This window comes from Vidua macroura, chromosome 10, assembly GCF_024509145.1.
Source record: "Vidua macroura isolate BioBank_ID:100142 chromosome 10, ASM2450914v1, whole genome shotgun sequence".
In the NCBI taxonomy this organism is placed as follows: Eukaryota; Metazoa; Chordata; class Aves; order Passeriformes; family Viduidae; genus Vidua; species Vidua macroura.
The window spans coordinates 10652012-10670631 of record NC_071580.1 but is presented as its reverse complement, the minus strand read 5'-3'; the positions used below and the strand labels follow the sequence as shown (position 1 = coordinate 10670631).

Below are 18620 nucleotides of genomic sequence, written 5' to 3'. Positions count from 1 at the left end.
ATGCTAGACAAAGACAAAGCAGCATAAGCAGAAACTGCAGACTTGAACAGAAATGTTTGGGTGATCTTCCAATTCTTTCTGAAAGGAACAGTTTGGACATTACCACAGCCACAGATGATATGAATTTTTGTCATGGCTAAGAAGGTCCAACTTGAGAAAAGCAATGTCTCTTTGGCAAAATGACTTCTTCTTTGGAACAGATAAACATGATATATTATAAGTATGTGATAAATATTGTGATGAAGCCATATCCCAGTGGTTCTTAATTGCAGTGCAATTGAGATAAATTCCACCAGCATTTCTTATTAAATCCTGAAGCATCAGGAGGGAGATTTCCATATACATGTGGGTGATGAGAGCCTCTGTGATACTGTATCTTTCAAATATATTTATAGCAATTTTGGAAAACAAAACCACAGAGAATAAAGAAGAGGGTTTTGGATACCTCCTCCTTCCAACGGGCAGATGGCTTTGGTGTCAGGGGTGAAAAAACTCCCATCATAGTACCTTTGCACAGATGTGTCAGGTCTAGAAACCAGCCACAGCACCTCAAACATCAACACTTCAATCTTTGTCAATCATATTTCATCCATGAAGTATTTAATGCTTGAAAAGTTTGGCTCTCACCTCCCTGCATGCCAGCCCAACTCACCACAGCACTCTCATAACAGAGAGGATTCAGAGCTGGATCTCCTGGCTGGCCACATGCATTGAAATGGGCTGGAATCCCAGGCCTACATACCAGCAAACTTTTCTGGAAAGAGAAAATAAAGCTCCAGAAATCAGTATTTTGTGCTAGACTGTGACTAGTTTAATCCCCAGAATGTCTCTGGGAAACTGCAAAGAAGCTCTCTCATGCAGAGGGCAGAAGACAAGGAGCCATATGACTTGCTCCAGTCCAGCCTATGGCAGGGCTATAAAAAGCCCAAAGGCTCTGAACTTGAGTCCTTAGGCTAGGCCACATTCTGCTGAAAGGCACAGAAGCTTGTTCACATCAATCACCTCAGCATTATTCAGAGAGTCTCATCAGTCACTTGATTTAACACTCACAAGAATAAGGAAGATCAGAGCTACGTTTTCTGCCTGATGAATGGCTCGTTCTGCACCCAAACACATCACATTATCACCTGTGCTTGTATCCCAGCACTGACCTCCCCTGTTTTTGTAGCCTTAGCTCAAACTAGATTTGCTCAGTATTTGCAAGGCTTTTTGACTGGTGGTGGTGCAGACTGCGTGTCAAGAAGCGAGCTCAGAAGGACCTTACATGCCACAATTCAGGGAGCAGGAGCCCAGGTGGAACCTGGTGGGAGCCAGGGTGCCAAAAAATCTGTTTATGTCTGAGGCAGTAACATTCTTGCAGGCCAGGGTAGAAATCCAGTATAAAAAGTCAAACTGCTTCAGCACAGCCCCTGTGATGGTGAAGGAAATCTGCTCAATGATGCCACCCTTCTACAAAGAAGGATTCATTTCAAGCTGTGAATTTTGGGAAACTTCCCTGACACTGGTGAAGTTTGCCAACATATAAACCATGTAAGGAATGGAGGTTTCAGACTGGTATTTCTGTATTTGAATTTACCAAAGAGAGCTGAAGCTACTGAATATCACAGTGCTCTTCCAGAAAGGTTAGTGCTAAACTGAAAAGAAATGCACCATATGCAGGAGCTGCAGCATCACATGACAATTTTTCCTTCATTTCTTATCAGTTCAACTCATCTAAATTTTCTTTTCAGCATTAGTGGATATAATTATTCTCTATAACAGAAGCCTGATACAAAGAGGAAAGCACCACATTATTATTGTTCTTCAGTGGGATGCATGAAAGAATCTTGTAACTTATTTTTGAAAAGTTACATTTTGTCACTTATATGGTCAATCAGCCTGCAACTGTTTCAGTTCTGCTTCTTAATTTAAGTGCAAAGAAAGGTATTTTCCTTGATTACATCTGCAAATAAGATATTAATGTCAATTCAGTGATATGAAAATTACTCCCTCACTATGTAATTTGCACTTTAGTTATTATGGGTTTCATGAACAAGACTAGTATAGCTGCTCAGAATGCCATGGATTTCTAATTTTTTGATTTGTTTTTAATGAACCAAAATAAAAAAAAAACCAAAGAAACCCTAAACCCATGATCTCGTGAAAAAAAAAAAAAAATTATCTGTGCCCAGGTTTTATTTACCTTGGGATATAAATTAATTCTGGACTGAAGATGAAAATGCTGCTTCTGGCCCAGCACTCTACTGCCATGAATTTCACAGAGACAAGTTAGAAGTGGCTGGGATGAAAATGGAAGAAGAAAAAAACTGCCTGCTTTCTGGAATGGCATAGTGAAGGGCTTAATACCCTCTTTAGCTTTCTTAGGATGAAAACTGAACATGTATTTAGGATGATCTTTCTTGCTGTTGTTGGAACAAGACTTTATTTTTTTAAATTTAAAAATTCAGATCACATGTGTTAACATCAGAGAAATGTGTATCATCCCAAAGCCTGATTCAATCCCTGTTACTGTTGAAGGAAAATCCTCCCACTGCAATAACAGGAGATGGAAAAAGACTTTATTGCTTGAATGTCTACCCAGAGACCAACACTGCCAGTGGTCCCACTAGAATGGGCTGTATGAGAGAGTGGCGTAAGATTTTTCTGAGCATCGCTTTGCACTGCAGTTCCATGTAGTAATTTTTATCTTTTTTTAACCACTGGGATTTCAGAAATGTGTTTCCAGCCCCACATCCCTTAAATATCTTCTCAAGGGACATGACTGGCTTATGCCTCTGGTAAATCAAAAGCATGTTGTGTGTGTGTAGTGTGTAGTGTGTGTGTAGTGTACAGTGTGTGCAAGCTCACATCTTTCTGTGATTGCTCATACATTGTGAATTGGAAGCATCACTACTGAATAAATTTATGCAATAGCTAAGTAGACTTTCATGAGTAAAAGAAAAACACTATTGAACTGGAAGGGAATGGAGACAAGTAAGGGCCTAAGAAATGACCAATCTGTGTCCCAAGGATACAAGATCACACCTACACTCAGGTGCAGTACAGTTGCAGTTGCACTGTTTGTGTTAATGCTGGGTCTGCTCTCCCACCCTCTAGGACAGTGGAGCTACTTCTGCTGGTGACACAGATCCTATTAAAGTCATCAGCAGATATTGAAGTCCCATGACTTCAATGAGAGCTGCTCAGGTTCTCAAAATAACCTGGGAGAAATAACTACTTCAGCCATCCTTCACCCTCTACCTTCATGTACTTAAGAAATAAGAATCAAACACAGAAGCATAGTAAGGACCATGTTCAGACCTCCTTATACAGGCAGATAACTTAGGTGCTGTGACCCTTAACTCCATCAGCTGCAGATAGAGCAGCTGCTCTGACTCACTCACTGCCCTCCTGGACAGTTGTGTCTAAATTAGGTGCCTGTCATGGGTAGTCTGAACATGGCCTCTCAAACTGCCCTCTTGTTCCAAGGCCTTCCAGTTGTACTTTTTTTTTCTTCTTTTTTTTTTTTCTTTTTTTCAATAACAGAGATTCAGACCCTAGGCTGGAAAGAAATCATGCAAAGCTTGTGCAATATCCCCCAATGGGCATCCTGGGGAGGGTCACAGCTGATACTCAGAGATCAGTGCTGGCCTTGGCAGTCAGAGCCTGGATCCGAGCAGAGTTGCAGGTCTTGCAAAGGATGTGCCCGTCCAGGGGGTAACAGCCCTGATTGTCCCCTTCAGACAGGAGGCCACCACAGTCCTAGGAAATAAGTGAACAGGAAGAGCAAAGTAAATAAGAAAGAATCTATTAGTCAAAGAAACTCCTCACTCTCCACCTTGTAACAGGATCCAGCCTGATTCAGTGCAAAGCATGAAGCTGAGGTACGTGATGTCTTTTATGATTAAGCCATTTTCTGATAAGAGACAATGCTGCAGAGAGGATGGGTTCCCAAATTCTCTGCTGAATTTAATCCAATTGAAAATAAAAGGAGATTATTCCCTTCACATTTCTGAGGAAGCAAAGGTCTTTAGCATTGGAGAAACATCAAACTGAAGCACATATTTATTAATTCAAAAAAAGGATAAAAAAGAAGCATCACTGGGAAAAAGTTTAGTACCAATATCTGACTACAGGTAATCTCCTTTGGAAGAGTTAATCCCATGAAGTTACAACCTCTGTTCTGGGGGTGGCAGCTAAGCAAAGTCCCTGCCTGTCTCCCCTTACCAGAACTGTCACCTGTGTTTGTATGACAATTGGCCAAAAAGGTTGTGGCAAAAAGAAGGACGTCAGACAGGAACATAGAAACCCCACTACAAGGCCCCCAGACTTGCTCCAGAGACCTCAGCCTATAAGCTTTAAGGCTGAATATAACTGCTAGGAAAGTTGGGAATTATCCCACACTTCATGATCAAGCAATTGCTTGGCCCAGGACTGCTGATGGATCCATGTGTGTGAAAGCCTGGGTATCTCTGCAGCCAGCATGGGGACATGCTGTATGATGAATTAGAATCTACAAAATTTAGTGTAAGAATGCCCCAGCATCTTAAAAAATAATGTGCCTAAGTAATGGGCTGGTATGTACCCTGAAAGCCAAGGTCAGATTGAGAATTGAACCAGATTCCTCAAGTTTCAGCCTAGACCTTTAAACCTTAGTCCATCCTTCTTTCCAATTAAGGCTATTAAAACCTGCAACTCCAATAAGAAATATATTTGATCTCATTTTCTTACCCTGCCATCTGGCTGATGTATTATCCAACAAGTAACACTAGCACTGAAGAATTCTTGAAGGTTCCTTAACACAGCTGTTCCCACATGCTAATTGCTTTAAGGTGATTTTTATTCTCTGTCTTCCGACTCTTACCATGAAAATTACATGAAGTGTGTAATGAAACTGAACAGGAAAAGTAGCACAGAAAGCATTGCACAAAACAAGAATGATCATGTTTATGTGTCCATTAAAATTCTTCAACCCACATGCTGAGTTTCCTGTACAATCTTGCTCAAATCCTAACATGCATTAGCTTTCATTTTAAGAACATAAAGATGAGCTACATTTGTGTCCAAGCTATAACTGATGAAGTTCTCCAGTATTAAGCCTTAATTGCCTGAGTCACATTCTTTTGCTCTTCTAATGAACCTGTTCTAAACAAGGGACCTGATTTTCCTCCCATTTGCGTGGATATAAATGAGGAAAAACTCCTTGCTTGCTGAAGACAATGAAGTAATTTGATTGTAGAGCCAGTGTTACAATAGGGTTTGCCTGTCATGTGGGCAATGTGAGGTGGTGATAAAGTTAAGCCAACCCTTGCTTTCTGTCCCTGCCATGCCTGGAATACCAACCTCGCACCGGTAGCACTGGACATGGAAGTCACGATCCAGGGCAACGATGCGCACGGTCTCCTCTTGTCCCGGGGCTGGCATGATGGGCTCCTTACACACGGAACACCTGGGGGCAAATTTCCTGAGGGAGCAAGAGACAGGCACAGTCATCCTCAAACTTGGAGCAAAAGTTTTTGTTAACTGGACCAGCCAGCCAGAAATGCGTGAATTTGTACCAACACACACAGATGAATGTGCACACACAACACAGGTTGGAGCTCTGCACAGCTCCTTCCTTGGAAAAAAACAGGCAGGAGCACTTTAGTCTTACAAGGCAATTTCAGGCATGTAGGATATTAAAGAACATCTATTAGAAAAGGACTTACAGAACTTCTGACAGGCAGCAAAGCATATTGCCTGCCCTAATTAACAACTAAAGTGCCTTTTGAATGACCCTCAATGGTGGCACCTAAGCACTGCCACAACCCTCAGCTTCTAAGAAAATCCATACAAATCCCAAGGTTAGGAAGATGACCAGGATCTGCTTCAAGACCATCTCTTGAAAACAAAAATCAAACTATTAAAATTTGGAGATTGAAACAAATAGTTTAAAATTCTGAAAAGAAATGGTAAAAAGAATTGCCTTGCACTAACACTATTTTGTTGAGGTTTATGTCATCCAGTTTAAACTTTCAAGCCACCTTACCCACTTATGCACACAGAAGCAGATTTCTGGCTGTGCTCACTCTCAGACAAGAAGCATCAGGGCAATTCTGATGCCCTGACTGCATTCTGACTTGCTGCATCTTCTAGGTAAAACCAATTCAGTTTATCCAACAGGGTGTTGTCCAGGCTTACAAGGGAAAAGGTCTGGGTGCAGAGACCCCAATGTTCTCCCTTCCAGTCAGCCTGACTTCCAATTTTATAGTGACTATAGCTCACTGCATGAAGAGACTGATTTGAGTCAGGGTCAGCTCAGGGACCAAGAGAAGCACAGCCCTTTCTTCTTCCCTTCTATTGCTTACCATGTGCCCTTCTGGATAATTCACCCATGTTCTGTATTCCCTCTGGTTTTGCTCCCCTCAGGTCCCATGAAAAGTGGCCACTTCTGCTCCTAGGCTGGGGAACATTTAGCCTGTGGTGAATCATTCTCTATTTTAGTTCAAAACCTACTGGTACCAGTTTCCTGGCTGCAAATTCTGTCTGCAAAAAGGAAACTTACACCCACAGAATCTGCTGCCATGTAATGAGAGCCAGGGTCAGGGGCTGTGGAGTGACAGAGGGCAAAGCTTATGGCAAACATCAGAACACAAGGAGATCAAAGGCCCTTCTCTTCTAAATGCCTAGTAAGGATTGACTCTGCCACCCAGCCTGTCACAGGAACCACCTCAGAATTAACTATCTTAGAAAAGAAAAAAAAAAAAATCTATCTGTACTAGGAATAAAGAAAAATATTAATTTCACTGGCAGCAGATGAAAGACGCCTGTGTAGCTGTGATCTAATGAAAGAATGAATTAAACAGTGGCTATAACGAGTGCTCTGAAAAATAACTTCAATGGATCATGATATGACCGGAGCTGTGATGGCAATTAATTACGTGCTGCTTCATGCAGGCCCTTCCTTGTGCCATTTAGCTCAAACGTGGTACTTAAAAAATACTTCAACATTTCTTTATCCAGGCTACTGTGAGTAATTCATTATGAGACAAATATTATCTCCCAGGATCCTGACATCATTCCTGCAGATTTCAGGGGATGTAGATCTGTTACTGTGGGGCCTGAACTCAGGGAGTAGCTGAGAAATAGTGTGAGCATCAGCTACAGTTTTTTTATCTAGAGGATGTAGATGCAGAACACTCAACCTCCAGATCAGGAGGACATGCCATCCCTAATCAATTAAAACTGGGCTGGCCAAAGTACTGCAAAATGTGTGGCTGGCCAAAGACATTCTAAGTGTCACACTGGGTCTTGTGCTATTCCCATCACCTTCCCCTCAATCCTCCACTCAAAAATTTTTATGTCCTTCCTTGCATTGACAGCCTCCCACTTTCCACCCTGAGAGTCCCGAGGTCCATATGCAGTCACTGCCAAAAGGCTTCAATGTGAGACATCAGCTCTGTTTCTCCTGAAACCATGTGAGCCCTTGATCTGTGCGGCTTTGGGAAGGGGCACTCTCCAAATTGTTGAGGGGGTGTGAGGGAAATCCTTCAGGTGACTGAGTGGTGCACAAAACTCCTGTTGGGCCTGTGCTCAGGACCACATTTTACCTTACACACAACTGGTGGCACAGAAAGGCAAAGCAGCACAGCAGCTGCCAATTAACCCAGCCTAGCTGAGCTACAGGGAACATCCTGCTGTTGGATTCTAACATGTCAGTTAATTGTGGCTGCTTCCCTTTCTGTCAAGTCAGTCAGCTTCTTTGAGCTTTCAGACCCACACACTGATGTCATGAGGCTCTAATTAAGTCTACCTGCTTAGAAATTAAGAGGTAAATGGTTGAGATATAAACTCACATTTGTCAGTATTGATTTCATCTTTTAATTGAGGGGTGTAATGTATCTGTCTTTTCCATACGGGGCAAACATTTGTGCTCTGATTATATCTACCTGTCTTCCCTAGATTAGTTGTGATGATGGGGGTGGTAGTGTGTCAGTGACAGAAATTACTTGCAGCTATACCTTTCAACTTACTTTAAATAGCAGTTTCACTATAAATTATTACCAGGGCTGTATTTTTAGTAGCTTTAAAAAGCTAATTAGCCACTAGAAACAAAAGGAGCTGTGAGCAGCCTGTGGCCACTGAGATCGCTCTAGCAGGTAAGCAAACACCTGCAGAGTGCAGGAGGACAGGATCTCTCTTAATTGCTCAGTGGAAGAGAAAGGGAGGTGGTGATGTGAAAATGCAGGTAGAGGCAGTGAAGAGAAAGGGAAAGGCAGAGCACTTAAAACAGAGGGACACAGAGGTTATCCCTCAATTCAGCTCTAAGCAAAACAGAGATCTAGCAGAATCATCCCCTAACCAATTAACCTTGTATGCCACGGCATGCTTGCTTGGAGCAAAGCTCTCCCTACTATTTAAGAGCCTTGGGAGAAAGTGGCATAGGGTTCAGAGCCTCCTGAAAGCTCAGTCTGAGAAAGGAGAGTTTTAGGGGCAAAAGACAAAAACAACAAGCAAAGCACTGACAGCAGCTTAGGCCTTACTTATGGAAATCCTCAATGCAGTGGATGTTGCCACCAGCATCCACAGTGAAGGGGATCCCATCCAGGCTGCGATGGCACATCACACAGGTGAAGCAGTGGGGATGGTAGGCCTTCCCAGTGGCTCGGAGGATCCTTTCCATGATGGGCTTTGCACAGACACTGCACTGCTCCAGTGTATTCTGCAAAGAAAACATTCACAACAGATGTAAGCACCATCTCAGTAGGACACTTAAAAAGGTCAGCTGGGTTGGAGGCTGCTGCTGGTCTGCTTGGAAGCTTTTAGGTACCTTCTTTTCATTTTTTCTAGATAAAGTGCAGCACAGTCAACAGTTATCAAGGAGTATGATAACAGCACAGGGAGCACAGGGCCTGGGTCAAGCCTTTAGAACAGTGTGAGAACACAAACCAGAGCCTTCTCTCAGCAGCTCTGACAAGTGATCAGAGATGGCTCATCAGGTGGGTTATCTGAGACACAGCAGCTTCTGTAGCCAGGAGCACATGAAGGAGTTGCGCAGCCAACACTCCTGGGCTTTTGCCTCTGCACTGCCCAGTCAGAGCGAGCTTTTGCAGTGGAGTTCATTAGAGACAAGTTCCACAGAGGGCAGTGCTAAACTGAAGTGCAAACTCCTGGGGCTACACAGACACCCCCTAATTACTTTGCCAATTCAGATCCCATAAAAATATCTTTATCTGCCTTGTACGAAGATCTTGATCTTCCTCTCTCACCACAGAGAATACTGCTAAGTCTGGGCAGAGAACAAAGCAGTGGCTGTAAGGAAAGCATCTGCAAGGACAGGAGCTCAGCATGACTTAAATGCTTCATTTATCTCTGGCCCACGATGTTTGAGATAATGACTGTGAAATGCCAGCTCTGAGGCCATGATCCTTGCTGCACAGGTTTTACATACTAGCCTGCTCCTAAAGTGCTGGAGCCAAAAAAATTCCCACTTTTCAAGTGGGGTCCATTGAATGATTCAGCTCATTTCAACCCTCACTTACCCTAGCAGTTAATTATAGAAACACCAAGATAATTTTGTTTCAGATGGTTGTCTGTGAGCCACACCAGCCCTTCTGACACCAACTGGTGTCAGAAGCAAGGACTTTAAAAGACACATGCCATGAATGGATGGTGCAAACCACAAAGATGCAAACAATAAATCTAATTCAGGTAATTTTACTGGACTTTAGAAAAGCAAACTTCACCTACTATTCTTGCCTGATGGACCTGAAGTTATGAAATAATGTTACCAATCATTGTTTGCATCTTGGGTGAGATAGAAAAAGCTATCATTACACTATTGATTATCATTTAGACAGACAGAAATAAGGGGGTGGGAAAATAAAGGAAAAAATCTAACAAGACAGAAATATAGGAAGCTGCTGTAAGGCAGATCTTGTTGACAAACAGAGGAAAGCTAAAGCTCTGCTTCCTCATGCAACAAAATTCCCAGAGAAAGTAGTGCGTTGACTGACTGCATTGTTATTGCTTCTTTGAGCCAGTATTCTCAGGGGCAAGATCCACTCCTTACATGTGCAACCGAAATGTATTGTAAGGAGATGAATCACCCAGGAACTCAGAAGGTTCTACATTCTCATATTTGCTCTCAGACATTATCTCTGGGCTGCACGTCACTGGTAAGGTACAAACATAGAAATACACGAGTTCCTATCAGAGGATCAGAAGGATTGTTTTTGGAAAGGTCGATATGAAAAGTCACGAATTTCAACCCGTATGAGAACTGCCTCATGCATTTGTAAGGACAGCACAGCCAGACTAGCATCAAATACAGGCTGGATTTTGCTTTATACCTTGTAATAATGGGCAGGAAAGAATGACTGCTGGCCTTTCTGTCTGGTTGCTGTCACCATCATCATCATTATAACGGTGGCTGGTATGCCAGAAAAAGCAAGGTCAATAATTTTCTCCATGGAGAAATAACCTGGCAGATTTACCATTTTGCTTTGCATAAGCAGATCACATCATCTCAGTCTGCATCCATGCGGTTCTCTGCGTTTTTCTGCCAAGAAGGGAAGGCAGGATACCTGCGGATACTGATGGAAGATTGTGCCATTCGTGAAGCATTTGCCATGAAATTTTCTGAACACACACAAGTATGGAGCATTTGCCTTACCAAGTCACTGCTTGCCTCATTTCCAACAGTTGCCAACAACAGAGGCCAAAGTATGAGAACAGGGTAAGCAAAACAGAAATTCCTTGGGATTTGCTTCCAGTCTCCACTGATTACTGGTTTAGGCACTTCCTGAGTCAGAGCTTGGCTTCCCCATACTTTGCCTCAAGTGGATGCTTCTCCCATAAACCTTCCTGACTGATTTTTGAATTCTGATAAATACTGATCCCCCACAACATGACCGGGAATTCTGTGGTTACTTCCACTGGGGACTGATCTGTTCAGCAGTTCCCCTGGTCTGCTACTGCAGCCCACCCAGGACTGTGACCAGAGCAGGCACCAGTAATCCACGCTGCAGAGGGGTCCACCACCAAACAGCATGGCCTGGAACTGCTGTCACCACAGATCTGACGTAACTCCCGCTCACACATTTCAGGCACACAGAGTTTAAGCCCACAAAGGATCAGTACAACCATCGTGTCTGACACCCCATGTTAACACTGATTTTGGTGGAAACTTTGCACTGACCAGGACAGCAGGCAATCACTCTGCTGGGTCATACCTTCTTAAAACACACATCTTCTGCTCCCAAATCTCAGCTCAGTCAGTTTGACATTCACACAGCTAAGTAAGACATGCATTATAAATTAACCAACTCCTGATTAAGCCTTCTATTCAACCTGAAAATCAGTCCTGAGAAATTTATTCTTTTTATCCTTCCAAGTCTGTACCAGTGAAGAAAAACAAAGTCATTAGTTTCAGACTCCAGCTCACTCCCTGTCTGGGAGTGTATTTGCTTAAGCCTCTCTCCTTGCTAGAACCCTGGCTGGCTCAGACCCTTCCCTTCAAGGTGCTACCAGATGATGCCCAAGGGAAAGCTTCCTTGATTCACACCCATTTGACACCAGGTTGCTGTAAGGCAGGATTTGGCCTGTGAAGCTACCAGGGTTTTCTTTGATTCTCTAATCAAGTTATCCCACATGCCTAAGTGCTGCCCCAGCAGCTAACAACCTGCACAAAGGTATTTCTGCACATTATGGGAACAGCATCCTTGTAGGATTATAAGTTTGGCTTCTTGATTTTGCTCTCTTTCACAGTTAGTCTAACTCTCCTAGCACCTCCTGGAGCTTTCAGACCTCCAAAAAGCCAAACAAGATGAAAAAAATGCCAAACAGGTTTATTTTTTTTCTTTTCTCTCCAGCTGTTGTTGCAAGCCTAATCACAGGTAGAGGTGAATGCATCTGATGAACTACACTGAGAGCTAAGGCAAGGCACACAGAAGAAAGCTGAAAAACAGCTAATAAACATCAGACCTAGGGGCTGTGGTCACATTCATGTCTTAAGAATATAGACCACAAATCTAGTGTGGGCTGAGGGTAAAGTTTACCATTCTTTTCCCATATTTTTGGCCAAGAGGCAGGGTCTTGTGTCTCCAAATCCAACTAATTTTTGGGGGTTTGAAAAGCACAGGGAAGGAGCCATCCATTTCTAAATGGAAGGTTGGCACAATGTTTAAGGCTGACTCTGGGTCCACATCTCTTGAGGGCAGAACATCCATGGAAAAGAAAAAGAATCTCACATGGGAAGACTAATGTACCCTAAATACCAAAAAGAAAAATAACCCCAAGCAAAGATACACTAAAATGCAAAGAAAGAACTATAATGACCAGGACATCATAATCATCTTGCAAGTTAAAATTAAGAGACTTAAACATGTATAGTACAATCAGTAGCAAAGTGGGAAGAAGCTGCTTGGGAGCAAGCATCTAGCAAGTGGTGGTTGGAGCTGACCTCCCTAGAGCAATATTTGTCCCTTCAGAAACCACAGAAAGCCAAAGGGAGTTGCTCTGCGGATTTTAGTTTAAACATGGGACACAAAGTAAAAACTTTGATTGCTGGGAAAGACTTCTGGGTTGCAAGAGCCACGGAAGTCTGGAGCTGAGGAGTGTTTGAGTCTCCTGAAAACTTCACATCCCAGATGGCAAGGTGGCAGAGGCTTTGAGGACCAGAGGTGCAGTGACAGCCCATGGGCTGCAGCTCATCCCACTGCCCTAATACTGCAGTTTATAACCCCTCCTAACCAAACCTGGGGGACAGCAGTAACTCACAATATCAGGCCAGCACAAGGACTCTCCCACAATGACCCAGCAATGAGTGCAGAAGAAAAGCCACACAGATTAGTCATTGCTTCTTCTGCATTGGCAATTCATCCCAAGCTCTAATGAACATAAATAATGTCTCCTGCACTCTGAGCAGCAGACTGAGGAGAGCTCACGCACAGGGACGTGAGCATGGTATTGCTTATTTTGCTGGGAGAGGGGAGGGAAGTTGCTGGAATAAATTACATTGGCAACTCATGCACAGGTACACAAACTCACTTTCTGTAAGCACTGCAGAAGAAACACATTTTTCGAAGTGACTGAGCAGGGGAGATGGTTTTAAGCTGCACAGATTAAATGTGACTGTTGTACTAAAAACAGGCACATGGTCAAATACTATAGTTGGACTGTAACTTAGTAAAGTGTGGTAAGTGACTTGCTTTAAATCTTGTGACTCCGTCCTTCATTTCCTCAGACAGTGAGGAGAGCAGAGCAGCAGACATTTTCCCCTTTGTGGGATATTTTTTGAGGCTTGAAAATGTTTCCATACTTAAGTGAAGACAGAACACTTTAATCTCAAGAAGCCTGGTGAATTTATAAACCTCAAATTAGATCAGGTCAATTGAAAAACTGCACTTCAAAATAATTGCAAATGGTTTCATTTAGGGTTTGGGTCTGAAAATATGTAGTTGTATTATAAATTAAATATAAAGCAGACAGCGGTGGAGGGGTTAAGTGTCAAGATGTAATTTCAACACTTTCAAACACTTGTTTGGCCTTATTTCTAGAAAAGGAAAACCAAGGCTCCCCAACTGCTATCTCCACAGATGGGTTAAATCTTGGCAAGCATAACATTTAAGTCAGTAATAGCCAGCATGGAATTCCTTCCTGCATGTCTGAGGAGACAACTTGGGCATGAGTTAATCCTTCTCACTTCACCTGACCAGCTGGACACATTATTAGCAGAGGGTGACACTCCCCTCCCCTTCTTGCTGCTCTGAGGGCACTTCCAGCAAGGGAGAGCACTGCTGAAGCACCTTGGCTGGTGCTCTGACCTTCAGACCATGCTGCCAGAGCTGCATCAGTGTACTGGGGCAAAATATGTGACTGACCTTGACAGCCTAATTCAGACACAGTGGTGAGCAGTGAGGCTGTTCTTTAGATGGTATAGCTTGGTTTGCTGGGAGATGGAAAGAAAGATACAAGAATAAATTACATGGACAACCCTGCAACATTACCAGAATGCTGGGAATGGGGCTGAGCAGTGCTTACAGCTTCCCCTTGCACAGTGCAGACTCAGGCCCTGGAGGTTACTGCATTCAGTGCCTTCCAAATCGTTCTTCCATTCATCTCAGTTTTCAGTGGCTTTCCCAGCACAGTAGCAATACCACGGCTGGCATGCTTTTCCTCTGCTGGAATTTGCTTTTCTTGTCAGGAAAACTGAATTCAGCTTTGTAGTTTTGGAATCAGAGCAGCTGGAGATGAATCTGGCAGAAAGTCCTCTCAGCATACAGGATGGAGGAGTCCCTTCCCCTTGCCCTATAGCTATTAGAGAAAGGCTAGCTGTATTTCATGGCTTATGCTAGTAGCAAAGATAACAATGGCATGCAACCGAGTCCACAAATGTGCAATAGCAGAAAGGCCATGATGAAAATGGAACAGTGCTTGAGAAATGCTTCTCAAATGATAAGCAGATGTCAAAATAAGCTCTACAGTGAGAGGAGGAAGCAGCTCCATTTTTCTTATCAAGTGTAGGCTGAGGGATGGCTTTGCCATTGTCTGAGCACACCAAAGGCTGGAGAGGAAACTTAGAGAAGGCTGCTGGGCCTGGCAGGCACACAAGATGGCCATACTACCTACAGAAAGAATTATATTTTTAATGCTGAATGTAATTAATGTTTGGAGCAGCAGAAGCAGGGACTGGGTGACTACTCTGATGCTCAGTGCCAGTTTAGATAAGACCTGCATCCCTTTCTAGCACCACTAAGCTGAGAGTGATGAAGGAATGTCAGGGTTAAACAATCTGCTCTGCATTATGCTCAATGTCCGACCACAGCCACACTGACTCCTTCCAGCTAAAAATCCACAAGAAGCCCTATGCTGGAAATTACTTAACTAATTTCTGGCACTCAAAGCTACTCATCTTCTGTACATTCCTTGCTCTGACAACAGAGATCTTTGTCTTTTTAAAACAGCAGAGCCTGTGATGGTAAGAAATGAGGGAATTGTCCTCTAAACTGGTAGGCTGGAAGATAAAATGACTGGACTTCTGGCTTTTAAACCAAGTAGCTGCCAAAGGCAAAGCATTCCCATGTTCTGTGCCTCAGCTGGCCTGTAAAGAAAATGGCTGTAAAAATTACATATCCCAGTAAGAAACTGGATATTGTTAGATTTGATAAATACTTGTGAAGTAGTTTGTGTGTCTAAATGGTTACTTGATGGAAACAAGATATTATTAACAGAAAATATTAAATTCCTTTTATCTATAATGACTTGCAAACGTCTCAAAGATAAATTTTGGGTGGTGCACCACCAGAGAACAGCATCTGAGCTGTTATATTGAATACTTCAATGTGGCTACAGCCATTTGCCAAAGTAAAGTAGTTTAATACTGGGGAAATGCTTCTAACTTACAGTTAACCTTAAAATAGTACAGAGAATAAAAAAAAGTCTATGCATATGACATTTTTTCAGCAACAATAATTATAGTTGCATGGAATACTACAGTAAGCCAAACAATTGAAAGCATCCTTAGCAATTGCTATGTAAAAGAACATTGTTAAATATCTTAGTAATCAGCTCCAGTCCCTTCAGTAATTTTCTAGTGAAGCTACCTTTCCAAACCTCCTTATATCTTGTCTATTGCTACCAGGAAAGGGGAGCTGCACGCTCCCCAGAGAATTGCAGCAAGACAATGTCATGCTGGTGAGCAGAGATCACTCTTGCTGTTAGCACTGCCACCACACTAGACACCAGGTATGAACCATGTGAAATCGGTCACTCCACACCAGGACTGCAACTGGCCCAGAAAACATCCAACCAGGAAGCTGGGACAGGCTTTTGGAGCACTGGAGAGAAAAACATCTGGAAAGCACAGCAGCACTAGCAGAGCACAGGAGACGAGCCTGCCTTGGCAGGGAGGAATGATCTGATAAGACAGTTTCCATCTCTGATTCCTTCAGTCCAAGGAGATCCTACGTGCATGACCAGATCTTCACTCCAAGACGTTGCATAATACAATGCCTGGCGCAAGAAGCTGATTTTCGAAGATTTCTAACTTGAAGGAAATCCCTCAAAATCCCTCTCAGAATGTCAGAGGTAAACAGTTTGTTTAAGGCTCCTGCAGCTGAGGCAAACTGGCACAGAGCTACCACGGAAATCCCTGGGCTGTGTCGCAGAACAGCAGCCATGCCTCAGCAGATTAGTATTGCTTCACACACTGGAGTCCCTACCTAGGGAGAAACCAGCCCATGTCTTTGCCCAATGCAGAAAGATGTGTTTGAGGATTTGTTAGGACTCTTTTTCCACTGAAGTGAACCTTGGTAGCTTTAAAAACTATGATATTCTATTAGCTTTGCTCCTGAGGGACAGGGGGAATACACAGCAGGTTTTGATAGCCTGTGCTTTTATCCATTATTAACACCCACACATCAGGGGAGAGCACCTACAGACCATACATAACTCAGGGCTCTGTTGAACAAAGTGCTGTGGGGGATAAAGCAAAGCTGCTCCTTATTCCCAAGCACTCCCAGCCTTTGTGCTGTTGATGTAGCTCTGCCTGCCTTATGTGTTCTCTCCACCAAGTTCCTCAAAACATGATGTGCCTGACCTTGCATGCCACCCTGGGAGTTTTGCCTAAATAAAGGTTCTGTCCTGTTGTGATTACTTTCTGCACAGGCAGCAGAATTGCATGCAGCTGGGAGATGTGGCAAACATCGAGCTGATACACTCTCCTCCTTGTTTAGATACAATTGTGGACAACACAGAGATTTCAAGCTTAATTAGCAATACCAAGGAAGCTGTTAGGCATTTCAAACCGCTTGCAGTTTAAGCTGATTAGAACTTTGTGAAAACAAAACAGATTTGTGTAGCAAATTGTTAGGCTAAAATTCAAGTCAAACTGAACCGCATCAAAGGAAACAGAGAAGTGACTATCAGCAAGAAGTGGGCTTTTTTTCTTTTCTTTTGGTGAGGAATTTAATTTCATAGCCTTTAATAAACCAAATGTTCCAATCCAAGCTTGCCACTCTGGCATGAAGCTTAACCAAAATAACATTGGAACTCAGAGCTGACGGACCAAAGAGACTATAAATTGGTCAAATCTGGGCACAATACAAGAAAAAAAAATCAAAAATTCCATTCAATTTTCCTGTTTTAGAATTTTGATGTAACTGACCATTGACATGGAAATGTTATCTTGACCTTAACTGCTAAAGCTGACTTGCAGAGGAAAAAATGACTGAGACTCTGACATCTCAGTGGTTATTTATAGTTCCCCTCACTCTCCTCTTTCTCAGTATTTTTACATTTGAAACGAGTTCTTGCCTGCCATGCCTTTCCTGAAGGACTGTTTGAGCAATGCAAGAATTTGTGACATAAGAACCATCAAGAAAATGGAACTTCATTGATTAAAATGGAAAACAATTTTAGTTGGAAACTCTTGTCAGTAAATTAGCATCCAGCAAAGCTGGGCTTGCTTTGATTACAGATTGAACACTACAAGCCTTTTAACTACAACCTGTTTAAAGCTGGCTTTTTCTGCTTCCTGTGCTCTCCAAGAGAGATTTCCTGGAGAAACACAAAAAAAAAAAAAAAAAAACCAAAAAAAACCAAAAAGAGAAAGACAGGGCTACTGCTCAAGAGTCTGGGTTCTTCTAGAGTTTGTAAGGGAAAAAAAAAAAGAGAGAATCCTTCCCCTTCACTCCTTCAGAATAAAACCCCCTCATCTCTCTAAGCCACAAGGAAAAGCACACAATCTATTTTCTTCTGCTTATTTCAAGTCACAGATAAGGGTATCTCTAAGTCACTTCTAATGGCTACTAAATAAATTAAATATTCCAGCTGGATATCAGTTTAACAGCTCATCATTCTACCTTAATTGCTCAAACAAAGAGAATGCAAAGCATCTTCTGAACATCTCATACAAGTCACAAGAGAAATTAATTTTTTTCTAGTGGCAGGGGCAGAGCACTGGAAACTAAGGGTGTTTGTCTTCTGTCCTTGATTCACCAGTGACTCAGAGAATAATTTCATTATTTTCCTCCTCTGTTCTTCATATTATCTATGGAGTGGCTTTAGTCAGCTATTGGTAAGTGTGTGATGCTCTGACAGAAGTCACATCTCTATTGCAAACACCTGGTGCTACGAAGAAATAAACACCTCCCCAAACTGAAACAAAATGAAAACCCAAGCAAGAAGGTAATGAGATTTTGCACAGAATTTCATGAAGCTTTCACTGAAACACCTTTTGAGTGCAAGATAATGTTTTTTCTCAGTGTATACGTGCAAGTTGTGAAATACAGGTCATTGCAGCAGTTCAGCATAAAAATAGCTGCTTTTAATAGATAACATAATCCAGTATAAAGCTTGGAAAAAAACTCCCCCAAAAATCTCACAGTACTTGGATGCTGCTGCTACCCGAACTGACAGTGAGAATATGATTTGCCCAAATCCACGATATGTTTCCAAAAGAGTTGCCAAATACATTTATGTCCTTGACGTGAGAACATCTTGGAGCCTTTGGGGCAGTGGGAGACTTATCTGTGATTGAAATATGAGGGCTGAAAGCTTTGTGGGTGCTCTGAGGTCTTTCCAAAGGGAGAAGAAGAGGGAGTTTCTTATTTCTTGAAGAAAGCCTCCTGAGTGAAATGTCTATTCTTTAAGACTCTGAA

The 18620-nt window shown here is 42.6% G+C and overlaps 1 protein-coding gene across 6 annotated transcripts in view; it reads right to left on the bottom strand.

The window, feature by feature from the left end:
* Positions 1 to 2541: 2541 nt before the first annotated feature.
* The window catches only part of LPP (LIM domain containing preferred translocation partner in lipoma), a 322361-nt gene continuing 306282 nt past the window's right edge, over positions 2542 to 18620 (bottom strand). For all 6 annotated transcript variants that reach the window (XM_053985940.1, XM_053985939.1, XM_053985937.1 and 3 more), the window contains 3 exons: positions 8502 to 8680; positions 5323 to 5443; positions 2542 to 3741 (listed from right to left, as the gene is read on the bottom strand). In XM_053985940.1, coding sequence (XP_053841915.1) covers positions 3613 to 3741; positions 5323 to 5443; positions 8502 to 8680 — 429 coding nt within the window. In that variant the 3' untranslated portion in view covers positions 2542 to 3612. The remainder of the gene's footprint in view (positions 3742 to 5322; positions 5444 to 8501; positions 8681 to 18620) is intronic.